The sequence below is a fragment of the Paramormyrops kingsleyae genome, chromosome 3 (assembly GCF_048594095.1).
Source record: "Paramormyrops kingsleyae isolate MSU_618 chromosome 3, PKINGS_0.4, whole genome shotgun sequence".
Classification (NCBI taxonomy): domain Eukaryota; kingdom Metazoa; phylum Chordata; class Actinopteri; order Osteoglossiformes; family Mormyridae; genus Paramormyrops; species Paramormyrops kingsleyae.
The window spans coordinates 5,084,510-5,109,379 of record NC_132799.1 but is presented as its reverse complement, the minus strand read 5'-3'; the positions used below and the strand labels follow the sequence as shown (position 1 = coordinate 5,109,379).

At 49.1% G+C, this 24,870-nt stretch overlaps 3 protein-coding genes and 1 non-coding gene across 9 annotated transcripts in view; 3 read left to right on the top strand and 1 right to left on the bottom strand.

Moving 5' to 3' along the window:
• Positions 1-14,613, top strand: part of LOC111835708 (phosphofurin acidic cluster sorting protein 2) — a 47,621-nt gene extending 33,008 nt beyond the window's left edge. Inside the window, exons 7-24 of the mRNA XM_023796288.2 lie at positions 186-266; positions 437-496; positions 1,521-1,666; positions 2,132-2,225; positions 3,112-3,195; positions 3,795-3,901; positions 4,421-4,553; positions 4,905-5,009; positions 6,175-6,281; positions 7,225-7,379; positions 7,468-7,578; positions 7,817-7,919; positions 9,689-9,731; positions 9,883-9,925; positions 10,125-10,263; positions 10,555-10,778; positions 11,494-11,607; positions 12,112-14,613. Of these exons, the coding sequence (XP_023652056.2) occupies positions 186-266; positions 437-496; positions 1,521-1,666; positions 2,132-2,225; positions 3,112-3,195; positions 3,795-3,901; positions 4,421-4,553; positions 4,905-5,009; positions 6,175-6,281; positions 7,225-7,379; positions 7,468-7,578; positions 7,817-7,919; positions 9,689-9,731; positions 9,883-9,925; positions 10,125-10,263; positions 10,555-10,778; positions 11,494-11,607; positions 12,112-12,227 (1,965 nt within the window). The 3' untranslated portion in view covers positions 12,228-14,613. The remainder of the gene's footprint in view (positions 1-185; positions 267-436; positions 497-1,520; positions 1,667-2,131; positions 2,226-3,111; positions 3,196-3,794; positions 3,902-4,420; positions 4,554-4,904; positions 5,010-6,174; positions 6,282-7,224; positions 7,380-7,467; positions 7,579-7,816; positions 7,920-9,688; positions 9,732-9,882; positions 9,926-10,124; positions 10,264-10,554; positions 10,779-11,493; positions 11,608-12,111) is intronic.
• Positions 14,614-14,742: 129 nt separating this feature from the next.
• On the bottom strand, positions 14,743-18,215 carry mrpl2 (mitochondrial ribosomal protein L2). 2 transcript variants are annotated; one of them, XM_072709473.1, is made up of 8 exons: positions 18,103-18,215; positions 17,697-17,806; positions 17,409-17,610; positions 16,932-17,073; positions 16,407-16,522; positions 15,465-15,575; positions 15,230-15,303; positions 14,743-15,145 (listed from the first exon to the last, which is right to left on the bottom strand). In XM_072709473.1, exons 2-8 carry the CDS (start codon positions 17,787-17,789, stop codon positions 14,939-14,941), a joined length of 945 nt encoding a protein of 314 aa, XP_072565574.1. In that variant the 5' UTR covers positions 17,790-17,806; positions 18,103-18,215; the 3' UTR covers positions 14,743-14,938. The 2 variants fall into 2 exon arrangements, with proteins under 2 accessions (XP_072565574.1, XP_072565575.1); XM_072709474.1 differs by having other exon boundaries at positions 17,409-17,607.
• Positions 18,216-19,070: 855 nt separating this feature from the next.
• trnar-ucg (transfer RNA arginine (anticodon UCG)) lies at positions 19,071-19,143 on the top strand. The gene has a single exon. It is a non-coding gene; the product is annotated as a tRNA-Arg (tRNA).
• Positions 19,144-20,086: 943 nt separating this feature from the next.
• The window catches only part of LOC111835678 (kinesin light chain 1-like), a 29,068-nt gene continuing 24,284 nt past the window's right edge, over positions 20,087-24,870 (top strand). For 4 of the 5 annotated variants that reach the window (XM_023796225.2, XM_023796223.2, XM_072709472.1 and 1 more), the window contains exon 1: positions 20,087-20,332. The gene's annotated coding sequence lies outside the window, so the exon portion shown is untranslated. Of the gene's footprint in view, positions 20,333-20,414; positions 20,468-24,870 lie in introns of all 5 variants that reach the window. The other variant, XM_072709469.1, reaches the window with a different exon arrangement.

Below are 24,870 nucleotides of genomic sequence, written 5' to 3'. Positions count from 1 at the left end.
TAAATCCCTGTGCAGGTATACATCAGCAGAGACAAAGCGGGCAGCGCTGTAAACGATCCCCAGGCTGCCCCCGGCTCTCGGCGCGTGTTTCTATCGGGTGGCTTTTACGCGAATGTCAACACGTGCGTTTGAAGGAGGCGGCATGTTCCAGAGAGCCCCGCCCACCTGACCGACCTCCGTTTCAGGACCTCGATGATGAAGACGACGAGGTGCGCAAGCCAAAGAAATCGCGGAGGAAGATGGTGCGGACCACCTCCATGACCAGGGTACGGAGATATCATCCTGCTGGAATACTGAGGGAATTTTCTGGAAGCTGCTGTAATGGGCCTTTTATTTCTGACAGCCTCACTTCAAGGGGACCAAGGGGGGGTTAATATAACCTCCCCCCACCACCATACCTCTGACCTGCTTCTGATTTCCTGCTCTCTCTCCACAGCAACCCAACTTCAAGCAGAAGTTTGTGGCGTTGCTGAAGAGGTTCAAAGTGACAGACGAGGTGAATGACACCCCGTGACATGGGGGGGCGCTATAAGTGGGTAGCATGTGAACACCATCTTTGTCAGTTCACAGCCTGGTGGGGAGGGGGGGGGGCTCCCACTAGCTGAGTCTGACCAAACACTAAACTTACAAAATACAAAAAGTTACATAAAAGGTACGAATAAAGATGCACGGCTCAGAGCTGTGTGTGATTTTTAAGGTTCACTAAACCGTCATTATTATTAGTCGGAATGAAGTTTTAGTGCAGGAGCCAGTGACTGATGTTCAGGCTAAGTGGAGCAACCGGATGAAACTAGTTTCATCCAACTAGAAGCTGCTGTGACACACGCCGTTGTTTCCCGCCGAGCCCAGGTGGCCCGCGGACACCCGCTGCCTGTCGGGACGTCCAGCATCTGTCACCTCTGGGTGACATCATGGCGCAGGAATCTGCCGGGCTGCAGGGATTCGCGTCGCCAGCGTTCCTCCCGGTTTCGTGTTGCATGTCGCGGCTGTGACTCAGAGGTGCTCCCTGCGTGTCGCGATGGAGCGGCCATTGCCCAGGCTGCCGGGCTCTGCTGCGGGCCGTCTGAGCAACGCGTGTGTCTCTCATTAATAGGATGGGCGGAGGCGGCCCTGAGACGGAGAAGAGGAATGCGGGTCCATCAGGATTGTTCTAAAGCTGACGTGTTTCAGTTGCTGTGCTTTTTAGGGCTGTATGTGGAACACAGGAGAAAGAACATGGACTTCATAACATTTACATTTTATTTATTTGTCAGTCGCTTTTATCCAAAATGATGTACAATTGAGCCAGCAGGGTCAGTCAGATCCTGGAGCAAGTGGGAGTTAAGGGCCTTGATCAGGGCGCTTGACGGTGACGTCACTCTCCTGACCCTGGGATTTGAACCAGCAACCTTCTGATCACAGCCTCCAAACCCGCTGCCGTACCTCCTTGCCATCATTACAGTGTAGGGAAGCTAACTGGAAGCTCTGTGAAGCGTCATTTAGTTCATAGAGACCAGAGGAACTGACCTTACCTGTCACAGGTTCTGGATTCGGACCCAGTGGACCAGACCCAGGAGGTGGAGGAGGACCTGGACCTGCTCTATGACAGCCTGGACAACCAGAGCGACAGTGGGCCGGAGGTGGAGGACACAGAAAGCCTGCTCAGCACGCCCAAACCCAAACTGAAGTAGGCCAACGCCCGGCACTGCAGCCTGACCGAGCACTGCAGGACAGTGGCGACTGTGGGGATAGTGGTGACTATGGGGATGTGGGTGGTGTCTGTGTTGATGTGGGTGGTGACTGTGGGGATAGTGGTGACTGTGGGGATGTGGGTGGTGTCTGTGGTGATGTGGGTGGTGTCTGTGGTGACTGTAGGGTCTGTGGTGACCGTAGGGACTGTGGGGATGTGGGTGGTGACTGTGGTGATGTGGGTGGTGACTCTGGTGACAGTGGTGACTGTGGGGACTGTGACTCACTGAAGCGTCTTCCAGCTCAGGAAATCCTTTCATGCATTCCCTCCTTCCCTGGGCTCAGGCTCTCAGGCTTTCCTTTGGGTCATTTGTTACACGTTTGCTTGTTTAAACGCATCACTGCCAGGTACCGCTCAGAGTTTGCCGTTTGTTCAGGCGCTGACTGTCTGTTTGTCCCCCAGGCCGTTCTTCGAGGGGATGTCCCACTCCAGCTCCCAGACGGAGATCGGGAGTCTGCACAGCCAGAAGAGTCAGACCCGGGACTTCACCTGCCCTGTGAGTGACACATATCCCCCCCCCCCTCCGAGAGACAGGAAGGGGGTTAGAATGGCACAGCCATCCGCTCAACCTTGGGGGGGGGGGGGGGGGCTGATAGGTAGCTGGGCCATGAGAAATGTGATACCCGTTTTGGGGGCAGGGGACTAGTCCCTCCACAAACCGTGTGTGGCTGATATGGCACTCTGGTGGGGGGGGGGGGGGCTGGGAGCACATTTTCTGGGGTAATAATAATACGATCCCACACCTCCATCTGGCAGGACAGTGATAGGCGGGCAGTGAGGCTAACTGGCAGACACCAAGCCCCCCCCCCGTCATTAGCATCACTTGCCCCAAAAGGGTTCCCTTCCTCACCTTCTATTTATAGTGCTGTTGGGGGGGTGGGCATTGTGTACTTCATCACTGGGCCAAGGCCTCAGGTCTTTTGGATTGAGGCGTGACTCGGTTTGGGTCCCGGGGCCATGTGCGGGCATGACTCGGTAAGGGTCCCGGGGCCATGTGCGGGCGTGACTCGGCAAGGGTCCCGGGGCCATGTGCGGGCGTGACTCGGCAAGGGTCCCGGGGCCATGTGCGGGCGTGACTCGGCAAGGGTCCCGGGGCCATGTGCGGCCGTGACTCGGTAAGGGTCCCGGGGCCATGTGCGGCCGTGACTCGGTAAGGGTCCCGGGGCCATGTGCGGCCGTGACTCGGTAAGGGTCCCGGGGCCATGTGCGGGCGTGACTCGGTAAGGGTCCCGGGGCCTTGCTGCTGGCCTCCTGACAGGAAGCGGGCAGCTGGGCCTGTACACTCTCTGCGTGACCACAGGCGAGCGAGGCAAGACGCCCATCATGGCACTGACTCTAGTAGGACGCGCTAGGAAATGCCTCTTGTGTCTCCTGACCTGCAGGGCGGCGACTTCCTGTCTGCAGAGAAGGGCAAAGCTCCCGGATCCAAGCATCAGGAAGATGATGTCACAGAGACCGCCCCGGGGGTCAGTGGTCCAGCCACTTTGCCCTTTGTCATACCTGTCATGTTCACATCCATTCCATTTGAATACTTCTCTGCGGTATTTGTCTTTCACTCAGATTTTTAAGTCCCTCACAAAATGACTGAATGTTAGTTGGGCTGGTCACAAACACACCTGTCTCCCTCCTGATGAGCAGGATTATGGGGCTGCACCCGCTGATTGTGTTTATCTGTGGTTTGGAGGTGCAAGAAGGGGGCGCGACTTGTCACATGACAGGAGTCAGGTGGTCAGGTGACCAGCAGTGATTAGTGCATCTGTTCCTCATTCTGGAATTCTGCCTCTGTTTGCTTTTGCGTGGTGTCAAACCTATTCCTGTCCTACTTCTCTTACAAAAAAGGAAAACCCTGCACCCAGGGGGCAGCTGCAGATTTTGGGCCCCATGAAAGCATACTGTACTAAGGCCCCAACTAATCTAGTTATTTTCCCAGTGTTGCCCCCTGTCACTCAGGAACCCTTAGAATCACCCCTGGCAGCACCTTCCAGAAACTTCCACTGTCCTTCCAGTCCTGGTTCTGTTTTCCGTCCCTGTGGAGCACGTCCGCTGACCCGGTGTCCGTCTGCAGGGTGTCGAGGACGAGGAGCAGGGCCTGGGGGACGTCAACGCCGACTGGCTGGCCAGCTCCCTAGGCAAGCTCTGCAAGACGGAGTCTCAGAACCACATGTCGCCCAGGTACTGCCCCCGCCCTGCCTCACCCCACCATTCAGACCTGGGTTCAAAAATCCACCCCAGTTCCTGTGGCCCAGAGCAACCAGGAGAAGCATCTGCAAGATGGATGGTTGGATAACCGGCCCACTAATTATGTCTAACTGGGATGGTGGGAAGTCGGTCCAGATCTGCGGTAATTAGCACGGTAATTAGGGAAGGCCCTCGTCTCGATTTACCTCTGAGCCACGTAGATGCATAAACCTGCTCAAATGCGAGCTGTGAGTGGCTTAGCACCCAGTGGATTAAGGCCAGGACACACGGCTGCCGAAAGGGCTCAGCTGGGAGGTTTGGGTGCCTCTCCGACCTTGTTTACCTCAGTTCTGCCTCGGCCCCCCCACCCCCCAAGTGTCATTAGACAGGCCTTGATACTCCCAGACAGCCTCCCCCTAGCAACAGCCAGTCTGCCGGCAACAGACGCGACAGGGCGCCTCTCTCCTCCTGCCATAAGCTGAGGGCCTTGGTGTCCCCCCCCCCCCTCTCCAGCAAAACGGAGTACAGGCTCTACCGGCGACCCCGCAGCACCTCCATGAAGGACCGGCAGAACTGCAAAGCCCAGAGCGACCGCACCGGTAGCCTGGACAGCGAGAGCTCCCCAGACTCCAGGCTGAGCACGCAGGTAGGGGCTGCCCACGGCACTGCCTGCACCGTCCAAACCACAGTCTCTCGCTTCCCGGTTATTTAGAACCACGGGCGACTCTTCCGGCCCTCTCTCCTCATCCTGGTGAATTTTTCTTAGTGTATTTACTTGTTTTTTATGGTGCAGTGCTGGCATATTGCTCTAAACTGTGTCTGAGTTGCATCAGGCACTTGGAAAGGCAGCCAAGGGGCCGTTCGGCTCCTCAGAACATTTGGCTGGAAGCTCGAAACAAGAGAGCACATGAAAGCCGTCTTATGGCGCCTCTGTCCAGAGCCACTCCGGCCGCGCCTCCTTGTCCCTCAGCACCTCTCCTCCCCACCTTGTCTTTAGGTCCCCAGGAAGTCTGTGTACGACCAGCTGAACCAGATCCTGATCTCTGACGAGGGGCTGCCAGAGAGCATCGTCCTCATCAACGTGGTGGACTGGCAGGGCCAGGTGGGTGATGGGGGTGGGGGGGGGGCGAGGACAGGTGTACCACGCGTGGGGCCTGGCGCCGGCTGGCAGGTGGATCCCAGAACAAAGGCCCGAGCTGGGCGAGCGTGTGGCTGACGGTGTGTGGTGAGCTCATGCTTTCATAGGGATTCTTTGTGCATCTTCATTACGGGAGAGTGTGTGTGGGGGGGGGAGGACTTCGTTAGGTCCATGTTATTGACGAAAGTGGGGTCCCCCCCCATTCAGCTGGGCTAACCCTTCTCACCGCTGCCTTCTCAGTTCTTCTTCTGGGGTTGTCTTGACCCTGCAAAGCACATTTTTTCCCGCATGACACTTCTGGACCGATTTATGTTCCCTTGGAATTATGCCAAACCAGGGCCTGAAGCCCCCCCCCCTCTGACAACAGTGAAGCAGGGGGCCTGTGAGACACACCCCAACACCGGAAACTGGGCCCCCGCCATGCGAGTCGCACGACGACCTGCATATGTGTCTCCCCGCCTGTCTGTCAGGCCTCCCCGCCTGTCTGGCAGGCCTCCCTGCTGTCTGTCAGGCCTCCCTGCTGTCTGGCAGGCCTCCCTGCTGTCTGTCAGGCCTCCCCGCCTGTCTGTCAGGCCTCCCTGCTGTCTGACCATTTTTGACCCCCTGCTCCACAGCTATATTTTTTGACAGTCAGGGCTTTACATAGACTGATGAAGTTCTCTCTTTCGCTATCTTTTTTACCCTGTCTGTTTCTTACTCTTTCTTTCTGTCTCTTGCTCTCCCTGTCTGTTTGTATCTCTCTTTGTCTCCATCTGTCTGGCTGTCTCTCTCTGTCACTCTCTGTCACTCTCTCTCCATCTCTCTCTCTGTTTTTCTCTCTCTGTCTCACTCTTTCTGTCTCTGTCTCTCTCTCTGTCTGTCGCTCTTTCTGTCTCTCCCTCTGTCTCTTGGTTCCCGTTTGTATGCTTGTAAGTACTATTTGTCTCTTTCTGTCTCTCTCGCTCTCTCTCTGCCTCTCCATCTCCCTCTCTCTCTGTCTCTCTGTCACACTCTGCTTTCCTGGCTCTCTCTGTCCCTGTTTTGTATGTTTAAAATGTACTATTTGTCTCAGATGCACATTGCTTTGGATAAAAGCGTCTGGTAAATCCACTGAAGTCTCTCTCTCTATCTCTGCCGTCCCCCATCGCAGTTCCTGTCTGAAGTCCTCCACGTGCAGAACCAGCCCATTGTCTCCACGTGCTCCGCCGCAGACATCCAGGCCGCCTTCAACGCCATCGTCACCCGCATCCAGAGATTGTGAGTTCTGGTGGCACAGCGCCACCCCTCCCACTCTCTGTCTTCCGAGCTCGTAGTAAATTAAAGCCCCCAGGGGTGGTGGGGCATATGGTAAACATCTCGTTATTTATTCTGTCTGACCCCACTGGACTCTGAGTTTCAGAGCAAAAAAACCTCTTAGGTTTTTTTCACATCAGGGATTTTAATCTATTCCCTTATGGGGCTTTTCCACTGCCACCAAGAACTGAGCTGTGCCCGAGCCCCAACTGCCCTGACATAGTCCTGCTTACTGGTGATTCCAAAAGTGTGACCAAACCGAGCTGGTTGCGTTATTGTCATTTGATTGGTCAAAATGAGAGATACCAGTGTTCTTCACATGGATTATCTGAAGGAAAAGATGTTAATTCTATATATTACTCATTATTAGTGGTACCGCACATCACAATGTACCGGTTCATTCCCGATAACTCAGAACTTTAAAAAGTGCTACAGGACAGCTGAACGGAACAGATCCATAATGCATATTTATGTAAGCGAATTCTAATTCCACTAGCCTTTGATGCTAACATAACACGGTGGTTCTCACAGACGTGTCAACGGAAATTAGCACATAGTAAATCATGATGTACACCGTGTGAACAGTAAATAAGAGTCTTTTCGGATTTATGTCACTGTCTCTTTCCAAACCCAGCAACACCTTTACTAAGCCGATACTTCTGCAGTGGAAAACCAAAGCAAGCTTGGAACCGCACTGTAACTAGTCTCACTTCACAGTACAGTTCGAAAATGGCTCAGTTCCTGTATGCCAGTGGAAAAGCGCCATTAGGTGCCCTATGGTTCCTCCAATAAGCTCTCTGAGTCTGAAGGCTCTGTCTTAGGATCTATGACTTTAGAATTAAGGCATATCCCAGCACCGCAAACCCAGACCGCAGACCATGCTCATTGCTGCCCCCTTTCCCTGCAGCTGCAACTGCAATGCCCAAACGCCTCCCACGATCAAGGTAGCCGTGGCAGGTGACCAGAGCTACCTCAGCACCATCCTGAGGTTCTTCGTGGAGCAGCTGGCCAACAAAACACCCGACTGGCTGAGCTACATCCGCTTCCTGGTCGTCCCCTTCGGTGAGGGAGGTCTCAGCCAATCAGAGCGCACTTGACTCAAGTACAAGTCGTGATGCTTCTAATGCAGTTTTGCCTTGGTTTCTCACAGGCTCTCACCCGCTGGCCAAACATGTGGCCTCCCTCGATAATCGCTTTAACAGCCTCTTCATGGACACGGCATGGAGGGAGCTGTTCAGCCGGACGGAGCCTCCTATCTCTGGTAGTGAGGCGTGTCGGGAGGTGTTTCTGAGATTATGACCCGGGGGCCATAATTTATACAGAGGGGCCAACCTCACCATTAGCCAATGATATCTTTTGAATCTGTGAATGACAGGGGAGGGGCATTCCAGGAGCCAATCTTCTTTGAGTTGTGTCCGGTGCTCTTGCCTTAGGGACCATCTCAGGTCCTGATTCAGCAGGTTTGTCTCCCCCTCCCCCCCCACCCCACATCCCTGCAGATAACATCGACGTGGCTGGGAGAGTCATCCAGTACCTGGGGGGGGCCAGTGTGTCCCACCAGTTCCCCATCTCTGAGGCCATGCTGACATACAAGCAGAAAAGGTACCCCCCCCCCGGGTGTGTGTGTGTGTGTGTGTGTGTGTGTGTATTCACACTCTCTCTGTCCCTTTGTGTCGTCTGTGTTTCTCTGTAATCGACTCCGTTTCCGTATTTTTCTGTATGTGGCTTGGGTTTGGGGTGGGGGGGTATGGAAGGAAGGAATGCAGCGCTGGAACGGAATGGCAGACTCTCCCCACTCGCACCCCCACCCCGCCCCTGGGATGCACAGCTGTTGTTTGTCTTTACCCCCGGACTCCGTCTGTCTTGCGACTGCCTTGTTTCCTGTCTGCCCCCCCCTGCCCCCCCGCCCAGCTGATCTTCTGAAATATTCATGGAGCCCATGCCTCGTGGCTGCACGACGTCCCGTCTGCTTCCATCCGACTGCCCCTCAGCCGTCTCCTGTCGTCGTTTCCCCAAATCCCCCTCCCCCTCCGTTCAGACGCTGGTGTCACACACGACCTTTGACATTGTCTCCCCTCCATTTTGTTTGCATCCAAAGGAAGAAGAATTTGTATTTAGATTTTTACATCAGGTATCTGACTGTACTTCTGTGACCACCCCCCCCCCCCCCCCCCCGTTTGTTCTGTCCCTCCTCACTGTCTATCCCTACCCCCCCACTCCAGCCCACCTCTCCCTCATTTGTGCCACTCCAGCCTGCCCAACCATACTCCCTGCCACAGGAAACAGCCCTCAAAGTGAAAGCCTGCATTTCTCACATGTGCCCCCGCCCCCCCCAGAGATGGCGATCACCCAGACAATCCCTCCTCCCTTCATGTTTCCACAGAAACTGTCATCCCTCTGCCTCTGTGTTTATTTAAATTTATTTGCATTTAAGCATATAAATGGGTTTTTTTTAAATGAATGCTAAACATATGTAATAGTCACGTACAGTTTGGCGAAGTTCGGAAGTTTGGGGCATGTTGGTGTTGGCACAACATGTTAGCGTTAGCATGGCATGTTAGCGTCGGCGTGACATGTTAGCGTTAGCATGTCACGTTAGCGTCAGCATGCCATGTTAGCATTAACACGCCAAGTTAGCGTCGACACGCTGTGTTAGCATTAGCACACCATGTTAGCTTCAGCATGCCAAAAATCTCAGCGGTAAGCCACCGGGCGTGGTGCCGATAATCACATCCTGACAGCGGCGCTTCCCCAGATCGGAGGATTTTTGTTTTGCAGGGGCAGGCAGCCTTGCCTTAACCCCGCGTTATGTCACTGATCAGATCTACGCTGGGGTGACAGCATCTGCATGTACCCTGGAGGTGCCCCGTGGATAAGCGTCTAGACGGTGGGCAAGGGGGCAGATGTGGGGGGGGGGGGCAGATCTGTCTCCGATGCCGCCCCGGAGGCACAATAATATGGAAGTCAGCTTTACTCGAGCTGCTCTGCCTGGCTGAGGCTGTTTTCAGTGGTACGACAGCGAATCCCTTGTAGTAAAATCCTTCACCTTTATCGCTGTAGCGGGCTGCCTCAGAGGTTTTTCTGCCAACAAGTGCAGTGTTAGCTTGCTTTGTGGATGGAAGATGACCTTTGACCTTGAGCATGAGATCAGGATCACCCTGGCATCCATCTCATTGTGTGTGACCACAAGGTGAATCCCCAAGCCACTGTGTCCCATCAGCACTGATGGACACACCCCATCCCTACAGCGCCCCCCAGTGTCTCCTTGTGAACCTGTCCTGCCCCCCCCTCCCCCACCATTTCCCCAGTCTCAGATGTCCTTTTAATCCCGCCAGAAAGCTGAACTGCCTCCCTCTCTCCTCTTTTCCCAGCCCTGACGAGGACTCCTGCCAGAAGTTTGTGCCATTCATCGGGGTAAGACACGACCCATGTGTGTGTGTGTGTGTGTGTGTGTGTGTGTGTGTGTGTGTCTGTGCACCTGTCAGTGAGATGCAGGCCACATGTGACTGACAAGATGCAGGAAGCAGACTGACCACTTAGCATTAATTTTTCCTTCTTTTCATAGGTTGTGAAAGTGGGAATCGTGGAACAAAACCTCTCCACGTCAGGTAAGCCTGCCCTCTTCTTGGCTATTGGCCTATTCCTCCACACTCATTATTCATTGGTAATTTCCTGACCAATAGGAGCAGCTTAGGCTTCCACAAATAAGTGTCCACAGCCCCTGAAAGTCCCTGGCTCTGCTTTTGGCTATTTTGGATGAAAGGCAACAGTAACCTGTATGCATCGATATGTGTGTTTCCCCCACAGTGGACTCCGATGAGGCTGTAACTGGGAGCATCAATCCAGTGATGTCCCAGTCCTCCCAGTCAGCTACGCCCTACAGCAAGGAGATGGCCTGCACTCCTCCCCCCTCGCCGTCCGTCTCTGGTACTTTGTCGGGAATGGGGTAAGGCCCGTCCGTCAGATTCTCCATGGGGCTTACCTGCCCCCACCAAAAAAGGAACACCACCGTGTTCACTTCTAACCTCTGTCCTTAATCAGTGAACTTTAACTAATGATCACTGGACAAGCTCTACAGGGAAATGTGCAGCCCGGAAATTGGCATGGAGGCTATGCTAAAGTCATCAGCAGGCCTGCAAAACATGAGCATGCTAAGCTAAGCTAGCTGTGAAACCTGTTCTCAGCCTGTTTCTGACACCATCCGCGTTCCCTTTTGTGGTCTCGTCCTGTCACACAGCTCCCCATGCTCTGGGGGCGAAGTCATGGGGCTCCAGGTGGACTACTGGTCCTGGCCTGGTCTGGAGAAGAAGAAGGAGGGAGAGAAGCGGGACGTGGGAATCAAGAACACGCTCAAGAGCAACTTCCGCTCCCTGCAGGTCAGCCGCCTGCCCAGCGGGGGCGAGCTCACGCCCCCACCCTGCATGTCCATGACCGTGGTCATGAAGGAGAAGAACAAGAAAGGTAGGTCTCCCTCTGCCGGGGGCACCACGCTCTGGATGACACCATCACTGTTATGATCATCACAAGCAAAATGACATCACAGTGATATCACAGCCACTGTTGCTAGGGCTCCTGAGATCAAGGGTTGGGGTTTTAAACTGCTCAAAAAAATCAGGAGGGGTTCAGAGAGGCCTCCTTAATTTCACCCCCCACTGATCATGCCCCCTCCCCACATAAACATCACTTTATAATTTTACTGTGCCGTTTCCGCCGTAATTTCCCTCAGTGTTTTGATGAGCTGCCAAATGTTTTAAAAGCATCTTAAATGCATTTAAGCTGCTGATGCGTAATTCTAACCGGGACTTAAAAATTACCCATGACAGGATGCTTGCACCATCCCATCTGCCTGGGGGTTAGGTATCACAGGAAAGACCGCTTTGATTAAATTAAGACGGAAACGGGGACGGAGGCCGGTTCCGGAGCTTAATTCCAAAAAGGGGGTTTTATCCAGACCTGTGGAGAAGTCCAGTGTTAATCCCCCTACTGACGGCGGTGGTTATTGCAGTCTTCAGAGATCAGAGGAATCGTCCTCGCGGTGCAGAAAGCTACAGCGGGGTCCATCTGATTCTGCGCGTCCCACCCAATCCCCCTCACATGTGCCGAATGCCTGCACCTGCGCCTCACCTCGTCCCCACCGTGTCCCTCATGTCCCCCCACCTGTCCTTCCCTCCTGCAGTGATATTCCTCAGCAAGAAGCCCAAGGAGAAAGACCTGGACTCGAAAAGCCAGGTGATCGATGGCATCAGCAGGTTGATTTGCACCGCCAAGCACCAGCACACCATGCTGAGAGGTAAACAGCCCTCTGCGCACCATTTACGGTTGTTCTGAATGGGAATCTACTACCATCTAGTGGTAGTGTTTGAATATTGCAGCCAACTTAAAAAAAATCATTATAGCGCTTTACTCTGAAGAGTAAATAATTGTTAATTGTTTAAGTCAAATATCCCGCATTCAGTTTAAGGATCATTTCAAGGACATCCAGGTAAAGGACAAACAATTAGGACAGTATGCATTACGCACGTAGTACCACCACAAAGTCGGAATTGCAGACTCCTTTTTAGTTGCTAATGAGATCAAACAGAGAGAGGAGGGTCTGCAAAATGACACAATGACTGAATCGATTCTGGCCAAACAGAGCTGGTCTGCCTATTGATGCGTTAAGCGTATTAAGGTGTAAATTGCAGTGCTCTGTCACCAGCATTGACCAGTACGGCCTAAAAGTAAATCGATAGCATCTCTCGACTCTTCTTACCCTCCGTCATGTGCCAAACCTGCCCCCTGCTCCCCCCCACAGTCTCCATCGACGGTGTGGAGTGGAACGACGTGAAGTTTTTCCAGCTGGCTGCCCAGTGGCCCACCCATGTGAAACACTTCCCCGTTGGGATCTTCGGCTACAGCAAGGCGGCGTGACACCCACCTTTTCATTGGGGGGGAGGGCAACCCGCTGGGGGGGGGGGGGGCAACCAGCCAGTCATCGTTTTCCTGTGGAAACTTCACTCCTAATCGCTAAACTGGTGTTCTGAAATCTTCTGTTGTTTTCTGTTTTCCTTTTTTTAAAAAAAATTATATATATATATATAAACAACAGGAACAAGTAATCTTTTGTAAGAATTGTGCTTGGCCCTGAAATCCGTTTTGAACATGGCAGCCGTTTGCACTTTGTTTTTATTTACCTTTTTATCATTTCTGTGAAATCCTGTGTACATAAACATTGTGTGTGGGGGGGTGAATATTGTGGGGATACGGTGTGTTCAGTAGATTACTTGTTTATTTTCCCCTCTGGTGCCGAAAGAGAGGAATATTGCTGTGAAATTAGCTAGGAAATCCTTCACCTCTGAGAGAAGTGCTCTCTTTCTAACCTTTTCTTTTTTAAAGTGACATTTTTACAGTGACCCTTTTAGTATGTAAATTGCCTTTTTATTTACAAGCACTGTGTTACTGGAAGCAAAAAAAAATAGACTCAATCAATCAATTCAGTAAAGCAGGGTATTTTTAAGAATAGTCCCCCCCCCTGAAACTTGATACATTTATTACAGGGTGAGTCAGATGGAATTCTGGGAAAGCACCCAGGAATGACCATCCCATTCGTGTCCACAGAACCTATGTCCTGTTTGTAACGCAGATCATGGGTTTCCTGACTCCTTGCTCACTAAATGTCTCTGTTTTTATAGAAATTCATCAGCCATTTGTGAGTCTGCCGCATGCAAGCTTGTATGGCAACTAAACTGGGACCTTTTGAAGAAAGATGGGGAGAACTACAACATGGGATAACAATATGGTATTTTCGTGGTATAATGGGGGATTTGGAGAGCAGGCATATCCTAATTACACCTCACCTGTGTGCAAAGAGCCTGAGACTGAAGACATTCACAATGGAGAGAGCGTGCTACCTCGTAAGGGTAGCATCTCCTATGTTGCAATGCATTGTGGGATATTGTGTTTGTTCACAACTCCGATGATGTGGCTGATCACGTGACCTCCATGTGCTAAAAGAGGCTACGCTATGAATCTGAGATAATCCCACTCTGCTGGACACAAAAAAAACATTGAGACTTTAATTAGCTTTTAAGACTTTGGTCTCTGGCTCTTAAACATCGCGCAGTTAAACATGTCACAAGAGCTGTGAATTTAAAGTACACTTGGGGCTTCTGTTGTGAAATGTCAAATGGGACTTTGTTGGGATTTTGGAGAACAGTTTTTTAGATGACTAAGGCTAAGGGTTACTTTTCAGGAAAGTATTTTTTTTGTTGTTTTTAATGAAGAGGTTTTGATGGGTGTCAGAGGGTGAGCGTGCAGGCTTGGCAGTTTCATGTTGTCGTTAGTAATTTTTGTGTTCCCCCACCCTCCCTCGAAGCTGATCCCTGCGCCTCCGTGTCTTGCGTCAGATAGAACCTGTGGCTTTTTAATGACAGTGTCCTCATTCGTAGCTCCTGTCCGTGGTCCTTTATAGACACGCTGACCTTCAGCGACCGAGATGCTCAGTAAACAAGTTAAACAGCATGAGAAGCGAGAGAAATATTTCACGGGTGGATGGTGACCTGTAGTATCTAACGGGGCTGGGATTAAACGCTGGGATTTGCTTTATACGCTGGGTGCCATTTTTACTGCAAGTGTCATATTGATATTTACAGGGGAGAAAAAAATGTAATACGTTTCAAATATAAATATGCACTTTTTTAGCACTATGACATTTAACTTCCTGTGGAGACTCTTCTGTCTTTGCTCCCACATTCTTCACAAACCCCATGAACTCGGTTATGAAGGTGGGCAGATGGACAGAGATCCCGTGTGTTTCACCTCGTCCTCAGAACTGCCTGTGGTCAGTTTGGTTTTTGTACGTGTTTTTTTTTCCCCGGTTGTGCTTTAGCGGCTTTCCCCCGGAGTGCGATAGCTCTGTGCACATCACACTCCACAAGATGCGAGAGGGAATGCAGACCCCTAAACCTTCCGCTACCCCACTGTATCGCGACGGCCGACTCGACAATATAAACCTTGAGCTTTAAAGCACTAATCTGCAGGAAATCCGAGACACGTCCTTAATTAGGAAGGGCATGTTTCAGCAAGACACACCGATACGGTCAGTCGCTCTCCTGACCTAGAAATAGCAGATATCTTTGCACAAAACTTCATTTTAAATTATGACAGTATTTTTAAAGTTACCACTAAAGAAAAAAAAAACATGGTTTAACCTCTGCATGTTTTACGATGGATGTAAATATGTATTGTAATTTTATATTTTCTTTCAACGCTCTCACAAGTGGCTGTGTTTATTAAAATATTTTTACCCTTCATTACACCATGCTTTGTATCTATGTATCTCATTTACAGTCTCCCACCCCAAGGTTTGTGCCCTGCTCTCTGTTCTGAATATTTATACGTCATACACCTGCGTGTAAAAGGCATCCAACACTTATTCCCTTGGTGCTTTGGTGTTCCCAAAACCATTTATTAAACAGGTGATTCTCTGACCAATATATCATGCAAACTGATCTGGAAACAATGTTCCTGACAGCGCCCTTAGCTGCATGTAGGAAGGGGGAGGAGTCTGACTAGACACACCCCCTTAACTAGACACACCCCCTTCTACAGAATGGCAGCTGTCATTATAACGTCCCATTTCCCTACTGCTTAGCAGAGGGCAGGCTCACAAAGCTCTTCATGGGGGGCAGAGGTCTGATCTTGCGCCCTGCCCAACCCCCCTTCCTCTTCCATTTGCCGCTGGAAGGCCGGATGCCTAGCCAGCGGTTGCGGCCGGCCTTGCCGATGATGCGCTTGTTGTGGTCGACGTTGGACATGCGGCCCACCGTGACCATGCACGTCTCCAACACCTGGGGGCAGCAGAGAGTCAGAAAACAAGAGGCCGGAGGCAGATGCCAGGTTTATACGTCTTGAATAATACTGGCTGTCCTCACCTGCACCTGCTGCTTGGATGGCAGTTGCACAATGGCAGTTCCATTCACCTTCCTGAGCAACACGCCACATGTTCCTAGAACAGCAATGACACTCGAGGTCAGCAGGAGAGCCTCTTTGCGACCGCAGCTGATGGTCACGGGGAATCCCCTTTACCTGCCGGTCACGGGGAATCCCCTTTACCTGCCGGTCACGGGGAATCCCCTTTACCTGACGGTCACGGGGAATCCCCTTTACCTGCCGCACGGATGTACTTGGCTCCGTCCCCTGGGAGGACCTCCAGGCTGTTTACCAGGGTGCCCACAGGAAGGGCGCCCAGCGGGTACGAGTCCCCCTCGTTGGCAGCAACTGAGGGTTACAAGTGGAAGCCGCCACAGTCATACCAACAAATATACAAAAATGAGGTGGGGGATCTAGGTGTGTGTGTGTGTGTGTGTGTGTGTGTGTGTGTATATACATGTATCAAAGTATATTACACACACACACACACACACACCACAGTTAGTCCTGCTACAATGTGACTAATGCGTTCACGAAAATTGTGTATTATAAAACACATATCCTGTGGGAAAAATGTTAGGAGAATGTGACTCCAAAACCTAGTAACTAGAATAAAAATTTAATAACAGTGATACCAGTGGCCAATAATGTAATTAAATGCATTTTAAATTAATAATAATAATATATTTAAAAATTATATCAAACATCTCCTATGAGTCTCAGGAGAATTCCCTGGTAACCGTTTCAGCCGAACAGACTGAACTCGCTAACCTGTCAATTGCTGGAAGTCGGGAGTAGTAAGCCGCGGCCCCCATGTGGCCAGGCATGCGCACAGCTCACTGCGCACAGCTCACTGCGCACAGCTCACTGCGCACAGCTCACTGCGCACAGCTCACTGCGCACAGCTCACTGCGCACAGCTCACTGCGCACAGCTCACTGCGTATTGGACTTCATTTACTAATTACTAATACTAATATGTCAGTTGTGGTAAAACAGATAGTGGGTGAGTGGATGGAAGGAAGTCCAAACATGTAATATACAAAATGAAAATGTGTTTTTTTTTCCCACTCAATTTCTTATTGTATGTGTGTAAATATCAGTCCCAAAATGAGTTTATTCATATTCCATTGCTTTAGGTTCTCACAGGCCGGACATGTAAGGACAAGTCGAGCATTCACCCGCCATGCGGCCGATGTGGCTGGAGGTCTTGATCAGGTCTCCAGCCTCCATGTTTTCCGTGGCGAGGATCCAGCGTTTCCGGCTGCCACCAGCCACCAAGGCAATATCAGCCGTCCTACCAGGGAAACACATCGAGGAGGTGACTGAGGAGGTCGGCCTTATAGGACAATTCCAGGCTACTCTCAGAATCATCCGTAAACAGGACAATCACATCTGATCAACGTGTAGGATGGTACATAACGTCTGTCAATGCCTTAAGGTAAAAACCGGCCACATGTACCTCCTGCAAGCCCAACAGTCCTGTCTTCACCAGGGTTTGGCTTCTAATCTTATCAGTGATTCAGAAGCAAAGCTCTTCAAAAAGGATACCAGCCCGGCTTAAGTCACCAAACAAAAAGCTGCCCTTATTCCAAGGTAACCGCAATATCTTCACAAAACTGATAACTAACAGCACCAAAGTAGTTCTGGTATGTTTTTTCTTGCCCATCCATCTCGCAGCATCTTGTTTGTAAGGACTTCCTCACCTGCAAGGGTCATATCGGACTTCAATGACCTTCTCCTCAAAGGCCTGGTTCTCTTTGCCAGGTTCGGAGCGCAGCCGATGGAAGTCCACCATGCGATATCGCTGCTTGTGGCCACCGCCAATGCCGTGCGTGCGGATTTTGCCTGCGTCAGAGGTGTAGAAAGTGGCCTGTGATCAGACACGTCACATTGGCCTCCCCTCCAATCCTACATATAATTTAGCATATTCATGGGCTGCTATTGAGTGCTGGGCCCCATGAATCTGACAAGGCATCCATGCACCTCTGATGCCCCTGGCTCCATATAGACATATTTACAAACTGTTGCAGATGAAGTGGGTAAGGAACTGGTAGTATTGCCACAAAGACACAAGCCCCCAGGTCATTTTATAGTAAAATGACATTCTTCAACCACCAATCAGGTACTATGCAATTTCTGCAACTCTTAAACAATATTGGTTAAGTTGCCCATCAACGCACCTGTGTGGTCCCTGCCTCCAGTCTTCTTCATGCCAATAGGCCGAACCGTGTACTTGGTTGTCTGCTTCCACAGAGTTCTGTTCTGTGCTAAATGGGCCGTTGTTAAGAAGCCCCGCCATTGTACTGTTGTGGTGCTGTTTTGAAGGTATAATAGATACCCGGTGAACACTGAAGACCTCGGTGATGGCAACCCCACTGCCTGCTAGCAAAGAAATACAATAAAAATGAATATTTTATGCTGATAATTAATACATAGTAAACATGGAAAAGGCATGATTCTATCCTTGCCTGAGAACATAGCGAGGCTGGCCGGCAAACCCCAAGTGCATCGCCACAAACAGTGAGCGAGCGCAGAGCTCGGGACAGCGCCGCGACCGCCATCAATGTCAGCCTTACCGCTGGGAAAGGAAGAGCAAAGTCACAGCAGCTCTTTATTACTCAACTTACTCGAGGAACAGAAGCTGTATTTACACTTTCTAACAATCCGCCATAAAACAGCCCCGTGTTACAGATGACATTATAATTAATAAGCTTTTATAGGGCCATGCATGCCTAATATAAAAAAAACCCAGCTAGTGTCCCACGCCGTCCACCTAACGCTAGCTTTAGCATACCGGGTCCCACTAAAAAATTAATTCAATATTATATTTAATTATGATAAAATGTATTTAAAATCAAATCACAATTTACGTACCCTGTAATTTTACTGTCAATATTATACAGCAGTACTGGTAAGATTTCCGTTCGTATAGGTCACAGCACCAGTTATTCCAGTCTGTCGCACAAAAATGACGACAGACAAGAGTTTTCAAAAAAGAAAAAAAAAGTCACCGCTAGGGGGCGTGCGGGAGCCTACAGTCACGCGTTATGTGATTTTGCAGACTCTCTCTCGTTCTGGGGGATCCCCCAGATGTTCCCAAGCCAACTGGGAGATACAATCTCTCCAGCGTGACCTGACTCTTCCCCAGGACCTCCCCCAAGTGGCCCGTGTTTGGAACATCTCACTTGGGAACCACGCTTAAGAGACGCACGAACTTCCCCTGCTGACTGCAATCGATCTGAACGAGCAGCAAATCTATTTAGAAATCCTTCCTGATTTTGCAATTCCTCTCCATGTCACCCAACAATCCAGCGGGGAACTGTCATTTAGACCTTTTGCACTTGTGACATTTCGGTCATTACTCCTTAGACAAGGATAGGATAGCAGGTCCCCAAATAATTAATATTGTTCACTAGGGGCACAGTCTACCCATCTCACCTAAATTGAGCACTCGACTCCCTTCCGAGATGATGTCATTTTTCCGGATTTGGCAGGGCTGGCTGTCATCCCTGTCAATGACGGGGGGGTGGTGGGGGTCTTGTTCAGATTAGACCAAAAGCACCAGCATTATTTCCACCAGATCTACAGCTAGGCCCACTCACTAAAGATTACTTCAGTGTTTATTACTGAATAGAGAACATGGGGCATCCAACTTCTACAAAGGCAAACTTTCATGCTTAAATAACTTTCTTAGGACATTTATTATATATTTTTTTATATATTTTTTTTTTTCTTTTCAATATTTTTATGGCAGAGCACATCTCCTTGCATTTCATTGCAGGTTACAGTCTGCCTGCATACTTTGCATGTGACAAATTATAGGACCACATGGCCTTGTATAAGACTGCGTGGCCTAATGGATAAGGCGTCTGACTTCGGATCAGAAGATTGAGGGTTCGAGTCCCTTCGTGGTTGATTTTGAGAGCCGTGAGTGGCTCACAGATTAATACTGGACATAATAATAACAATACTGGTCATAAAGTCACCATTTTCAATCCATGGCTCAGCAGATTGATTTCACAGTTGGGCCCCTGAGCAGGATGTTTAACCTCTAGGGCAGCGGTGGCCAATCTTATCTGCAAAGGGCCGGTGCGTATGCAGGTTTTTGGGGTAACCTTTAGGTCAGCTGTTCCATCCCTGGTGTGAGGAGGACTCAGCCAATCAGTCCTCTATTTTTTAATATAATTAGGGAGCTGCAGCGAAAACCCGCACACAGTGGCCCTTTGCAGATAAGATTGGCCACCCCTGCTCTAGGGACTTTCTGGCCCTCTTTTCTGTGGACAGTGGTGGCTTAATGGTTAGAGAAGTGCACTCATATTTGAAAAATTGCTGGTTTGAATCCCCGACCAGCAAAGTACCGCCACCAAGCACTGCTCCCCGAGCACTGAATTAGTTACCTGCTGCTATGTCATGATGTCACATATGGGTTAAATGCAAAGGACACGCTTCATCGTGGTGTGTCAACAATGTCCACTGATCACCTAATTCTAAACCCTAGAATCCTTGACGTTTCAGGAGATTATAGATTTTAAAAGAAACCAGTTCCATTATCTGGTCGGACGGTGGCGCGACTGCACCAAGTTTCATTTGAAAATGGCTAGACTGGAAGACGACAAAATAGAAGATTTATAAACTATAGATGAAAATGTTTATAATTTGTTATATATAGTCGTCACTGAATAAATCTGGAAGAAAAATTATGCCACAATAATAAGTCGCTAGTGGAATTATACTGCGTTAACCCACCACCCGTCTTATCTAAGCATAATCACTTTTCTAAACACAAGCACACAGCCGCACCCCGCGAGCAGAAACAGTACAACGTCATGCGTAATCTGTGCAAAGACTTCTGGGAAAACATTAACTCACCAGGGCGGCCATCTTGGATTTAAAGGGGCTCACCCGACGTCTCTTCTCGATAAGGGTCTAAATAGTCTCACAATTTGTGTGCATTTGTGAGGGTTATCTTTACGGAATGTACATAGTGTAAGCGTTTGTGTTTTCATAAAACGTGGCCGTTTTAAATCGCCGACAGGTGGAACGGGAGCGGAATCGACTCTTGATTTTCGGGGCGCGAGCGACCGCCGGAGCCGCACGGGAGACTGTAAGTGGCGGATTTGTGTGGGATTCGGGGAGTGACCGAATAACGAGGTGATATTTTCATTTTCTGTGTCCTCATCGTGAAGAAGGAGAGAAGGGGGGCGTGAAAGCTGTAAAGCTCCCGTTTCGGCGAACAATAGTGAGTTATTATATAATGGGGTCCCTTTTTGGTTTATCTTACCATTACCATCAGCGTGTGCTTTTTAATTTGTATACGTCGTGTGACCCCGCATCCCGGTGGCTTATCCTGCTCATCCCGAGTAAACACTCGGCTGAGATTTGCTAGCCTCATTAGCATGCTAGGCGGCTATCTGCTCCGCCGCCGGCTTGTTTGTGCTCAGCATGGGGACAATGGCATCACTTGCTGCTTAACCGATTCGTGTAGCTTAGCTTGAAGACATTTAATGCGATTTTTCATGTTTTACCTTCAGTCGTATATTAAATTAATCTTCAAAGTAGTTCACAGTTGGGATTTCATTTTTAGTTATTTGTATTGATCTGGGGGGACAGAGTTCTGGGATTAAGTTGTATTGACTGGAAGGTATAAGATGCGAAATCACGTTATTCAGAATAAGATCATTTGTCATTGTCATGTTTTACTGCGTCAGTTTCCAAAATGTCAAATTAGGCCACTCCGGCCCCAGAATATTTACCTACGTATTTGGATTATTTACCCACGAAAGTTGTTTAAATTCTAAATTGCTGGTATAAAAAGTGTTATATTGACATTTTTTTAATAGGATACAATCTTTCATATGAAATCTGCTTTCATGTGTTTTACCCTCACTATAGTTTTTTCTTCTTCTTAGAATCACGCCTCCCGCAATATTTTACTGATGACACTGGCTTCAGTTATATTCTTTTTAAGAATAAATTGTCGTGATTTTGGTGTCATTAGGCCAGAGCATCTTCCTTTGTGCTTTATCACCTTTAAGCAGTGAATGCAGTGAACCGTGATCTGTACTCCTGAATGCTTTTATCACAGCGGGAGACGCACTCCCCTCTTTTTTTTTTTTTTTTTTTTTTAAAAAAAGGGTGCATCTTGTTTTATCCGGGTGGCATTTTAACCTCTGGCGTATGGCTCTACTCGGGAAATGATTGAAATGGATCTTGTTTATAAGCCGTTATATGTAACATACAAACCGCTCTTGCAAAGACTGAAAGGACCAAAGGTTCTTGGTGTCCTAGCGACAGCCTCTCTGATCTTGTCATAAATGTGCTAATATAATGGTTTAAGTGTATGTTGTTGGGGGATCTGTCTGTACATAAGTCAATATTTAAACTCCAACATCTCGGGAATCTTTTGTGCCGCTTGACTATATTTTTCCTGGCTTAATGTAATTGTGGCTCTTGATAGGAAGATGTTTTCATTTTTTATTATTATTATTATTATTATTATTATTATTTTTTATTATTATTATTATTATTATGTATAATAATAATAATAATGATAATAGTGTTCATTTCTCCATCTAACGAGGCAAAAAGAGATGCAGTGGTTCTATTTAATCTAAGGGATAATTTGTCCTGTTACATTCCACATTTAATATCCTCAGTTTAAGGAAGAGTTGATCCAATTTTTTCTTAATATAAATGCTGATATGTATTTTAATTAAAGGTTAAGGTTTAATCTTTGTTTTATTAATTTAATACATTTTTGTGCAGTTAAAATTAAGATCGTAGTAAAGATCTCTTGTATGTCTGTGTTAAAAACATATTAATAATGTTTGCGTGTTGGGAAGACTGGCCCCTGACAGATTACCTCGCATTGCCAAGATGCAGAAGTGTCATGCTTTTTCTGTGTCGTTTCATGGTTAACATTCTTGTTTGTTTTGATGGAGCTGTAACTGTATGATTTCTAGTTTTTGTTTTCCTTTGTCTTTTCTGTTTTCTGTTTTGCTCTGGGCAGGAGTGGGGAGTCGCTGGAGATAATTTTTGTTTATGAAAACCATTGGCGGGGGTGTCTTCCGCTGTCGGGGTTGATCCAGTATTGTGTTTGAGAAGATAACCGTGGGGTAATTATCCATTAATTTGGAAATGCTTACTGTGCCACTTCAATGCACAGGAGAGTGACTGATGCCTCTGATGGGAATCCATTGACTGGGCCAGCTTTGGCCTCTGCTTATAGGCTGTTAGTCCCAGCCTGGTGGTACTGGGGGATTTTCCACAGTGCTTGTTGTTCAGGTCTGCATGCTGCATTGTTCTGAGGTGGAGGTAGATGATGTGAGACTTGTTCCCAGAGGATGCCACCAGGAGATTGGCTGAGTTTTTAACTTGCTGTTCAGGCGACTTTTTCAAATCGAGAAGCCAATTATATTATGCCCTGGAGAAAAATACCTAACTCTAGTGCATCAGCAAATCTCCAGCTTGTTTTATTTCTTTAGTTAACACAGTTTAGCAGCTTTGTCCTTAGCTATTACTTATTTGTTGTGGTAAGAGATGCATAAATATTCCGTCAATAATAAAAATCTAGGACCGTCACCTGGGTTGGTTATTCATGTGGTGGAACTACTGTACAAGGAGGCGCACATGTTAGGGTTAATGGCAGATTCTGCATGGCCACGTTGTGAGTCTCTCAGCTTTCAGCTGTCTGCTCTGCCCCACCCTCTCCAAACCCCTCCCTGCTCATCCCAGTGCCCTGTCAGGCAGGAGCTGCTTTGTGTGTGTGTGTGTGTGTGTGTGTACCAAATGTCCCCACAATGTGAAAATAATTTTTTTTCAGTCCCCACAAGGGGAAATTCAGTTTTATAAAAATCTGTGCTTGCAATCAAAAAACTAAAGATAACAAAAGACTCTGTGTGCGTCTATGTGTGTGTCGGGGTGGATGACATCGAAGAAATGTTTGATTTGAGAAAAGACGTAGTTGAATATCCAGTCTCTGTTGACAGAGGCGGTTAAACAGCATGGAGGGTTGGTCATGGCTGCATTGCCTTAGCTTTGGGGGGTGTTGATAGCGCTCCCCATATCTGATCACTTTCTCCTATTAACTGCTCTGCCTCTCTGCCACATTCACTATTCTGCCATCACTGTACAGTCTCGTGCTGTGAATGTTGTTTTCCATGCCATTGTAACCCTGTTTATAGTCATGATGTAGAAACTGGTTATTTTCACCCTGGTGATTGGCTCACTATGGTTTAAACCCTCACTATGCTTTATGGTTCCTCCTCTCTCTGCTGGCAAAATCGACTTTAATTGCTGGGTTTTCTTGATGCCGCACTCATGTGCACATGCCTTCATTCCTCTGGAAGCCTGCTGTGCAAATAACTGCTCTTTTTAATGGTCCGTAATAAAATTTTGCAGCTGAATGAGGAGACAATGAAAGTACTTTTGAAAGTTGGGAGGGGTCGTGGTGCTCAGTGTGAATCAGGCTCTACAATGGAGCAGTTCAGGGGAGAAAAATGAAGATGTAAGGCGGTTTGGTGCTTCAGCCCCCTCCCATCCCATCTGTCAGACTGTATGTAACTATGGTGCCTCCTAACCAAGCTGCTCTAAAAGCCACTTGTGCCTGCTTCAGCCCCGTGGCAGCTGTCCTCTCTTCAGGCAGTAGGGTGCCAAGCACGACGTAACTGTTGTTCTGCACTTTGAGTTGAGGTGTTGCCCAGAGGGAGAAATTTAGGGTGTGGTCTGGATGCCACTGATGCAGACTGGACCCCAGCCAACACGCTCTCTGCAGCGGCCTGATCCCTGGCAAAACCCCCGGGGGAGGTATGAACAAGCAAATGTCCCTGATCCAAAGCTTAGTCTGTTACTTGGATACTAGTATCTGAGGCTCAGCATCATGGCCGTATTTGACCTCTGAGTAATTCATATTTGTTTTCATTGCACCTGAAGGCTATTTAGTCTCCGCTAACAAAGAGGTTCAGGTGACAGGGAAAATACTGCTCATCTTTCCCTAGTCCCTCCCTCACAAGGAGCCGTTGAATTGGAGGGCCTCAGTCGACAGTGATGCTGCCAGGCACTGACTGGCATCCTCGCTGAGACACCCACAAAGCTGCTTGCCTGTGAGAATTAACTGAGCACCTTTTGGATCCCGCAGTGTCAGTTTTACAGTGACTCCGCTCCTGATGTTTTATGCAGTTGACAGACTCCCAGCATCTCTGATGACCAGTAACTTGGATGCCAGGTGGACTTGAGTGGAACTTACGGAGTGAATCCCCTCCTATTCTTTACCTTCCCTCTGCATAGTGGTGGAAGGCATAGATTAGAGCTGAACTGTAGGTCTCTGTGCGCAGGGGACGTGGCCTTAGTGGCTGATAGTGTATGTGGCTTGTCTTCAGTGAAAACCTCATTGTTCTGGCTAGATTAAGCTGTAACCTTGCAGGCTGCCCTTCCCGTCCCGTTTGAGTGTAAATAATGAACAAGCGAAGTGCCTTATAGCAGCCAGGTGGGTGTTTCATTGCCTCCCAGCGTGGTAGGGTGGGTCCCTGGAGCTTTGGTGGGGGGGGGGGGGGATTCAGCATTCAGCTCTGCACCAGATGGAAGGAGTGGCTGTAAGGTGGGGGTGGGCGTGGCCACAGCCTGTGCTCCACCCCCACGGCTGTT

What these genes read in the sequence shown, in the direction of transcription:
- mrpl2 (XM_072709473.1), bottom strand. Translation starts at nt 17,789, where the DNA reads ATGGCGGTCGCGGCGCTGTCCCGAGCTCTGCGCTCGCTCACTGTTTGT. An exon ending in TGGAGGCAGGGACCACACAG is followed by an intron (nt 17,074 to 17,408) that starts GTGCGTTGATGG and finishes CCTCTGACGCAG; the next exon opens with GCAAAATCCGCACGCACGGC. An exon ending in CCACATCGGCCGCATGGCGG is followed by an intron (nt 15,576 to 16,406) that starts GTGAATGCTCGA and finishes TGTAACCCTCAG; the next exon opens with TTGCTGCCAACGAGGGGGAC.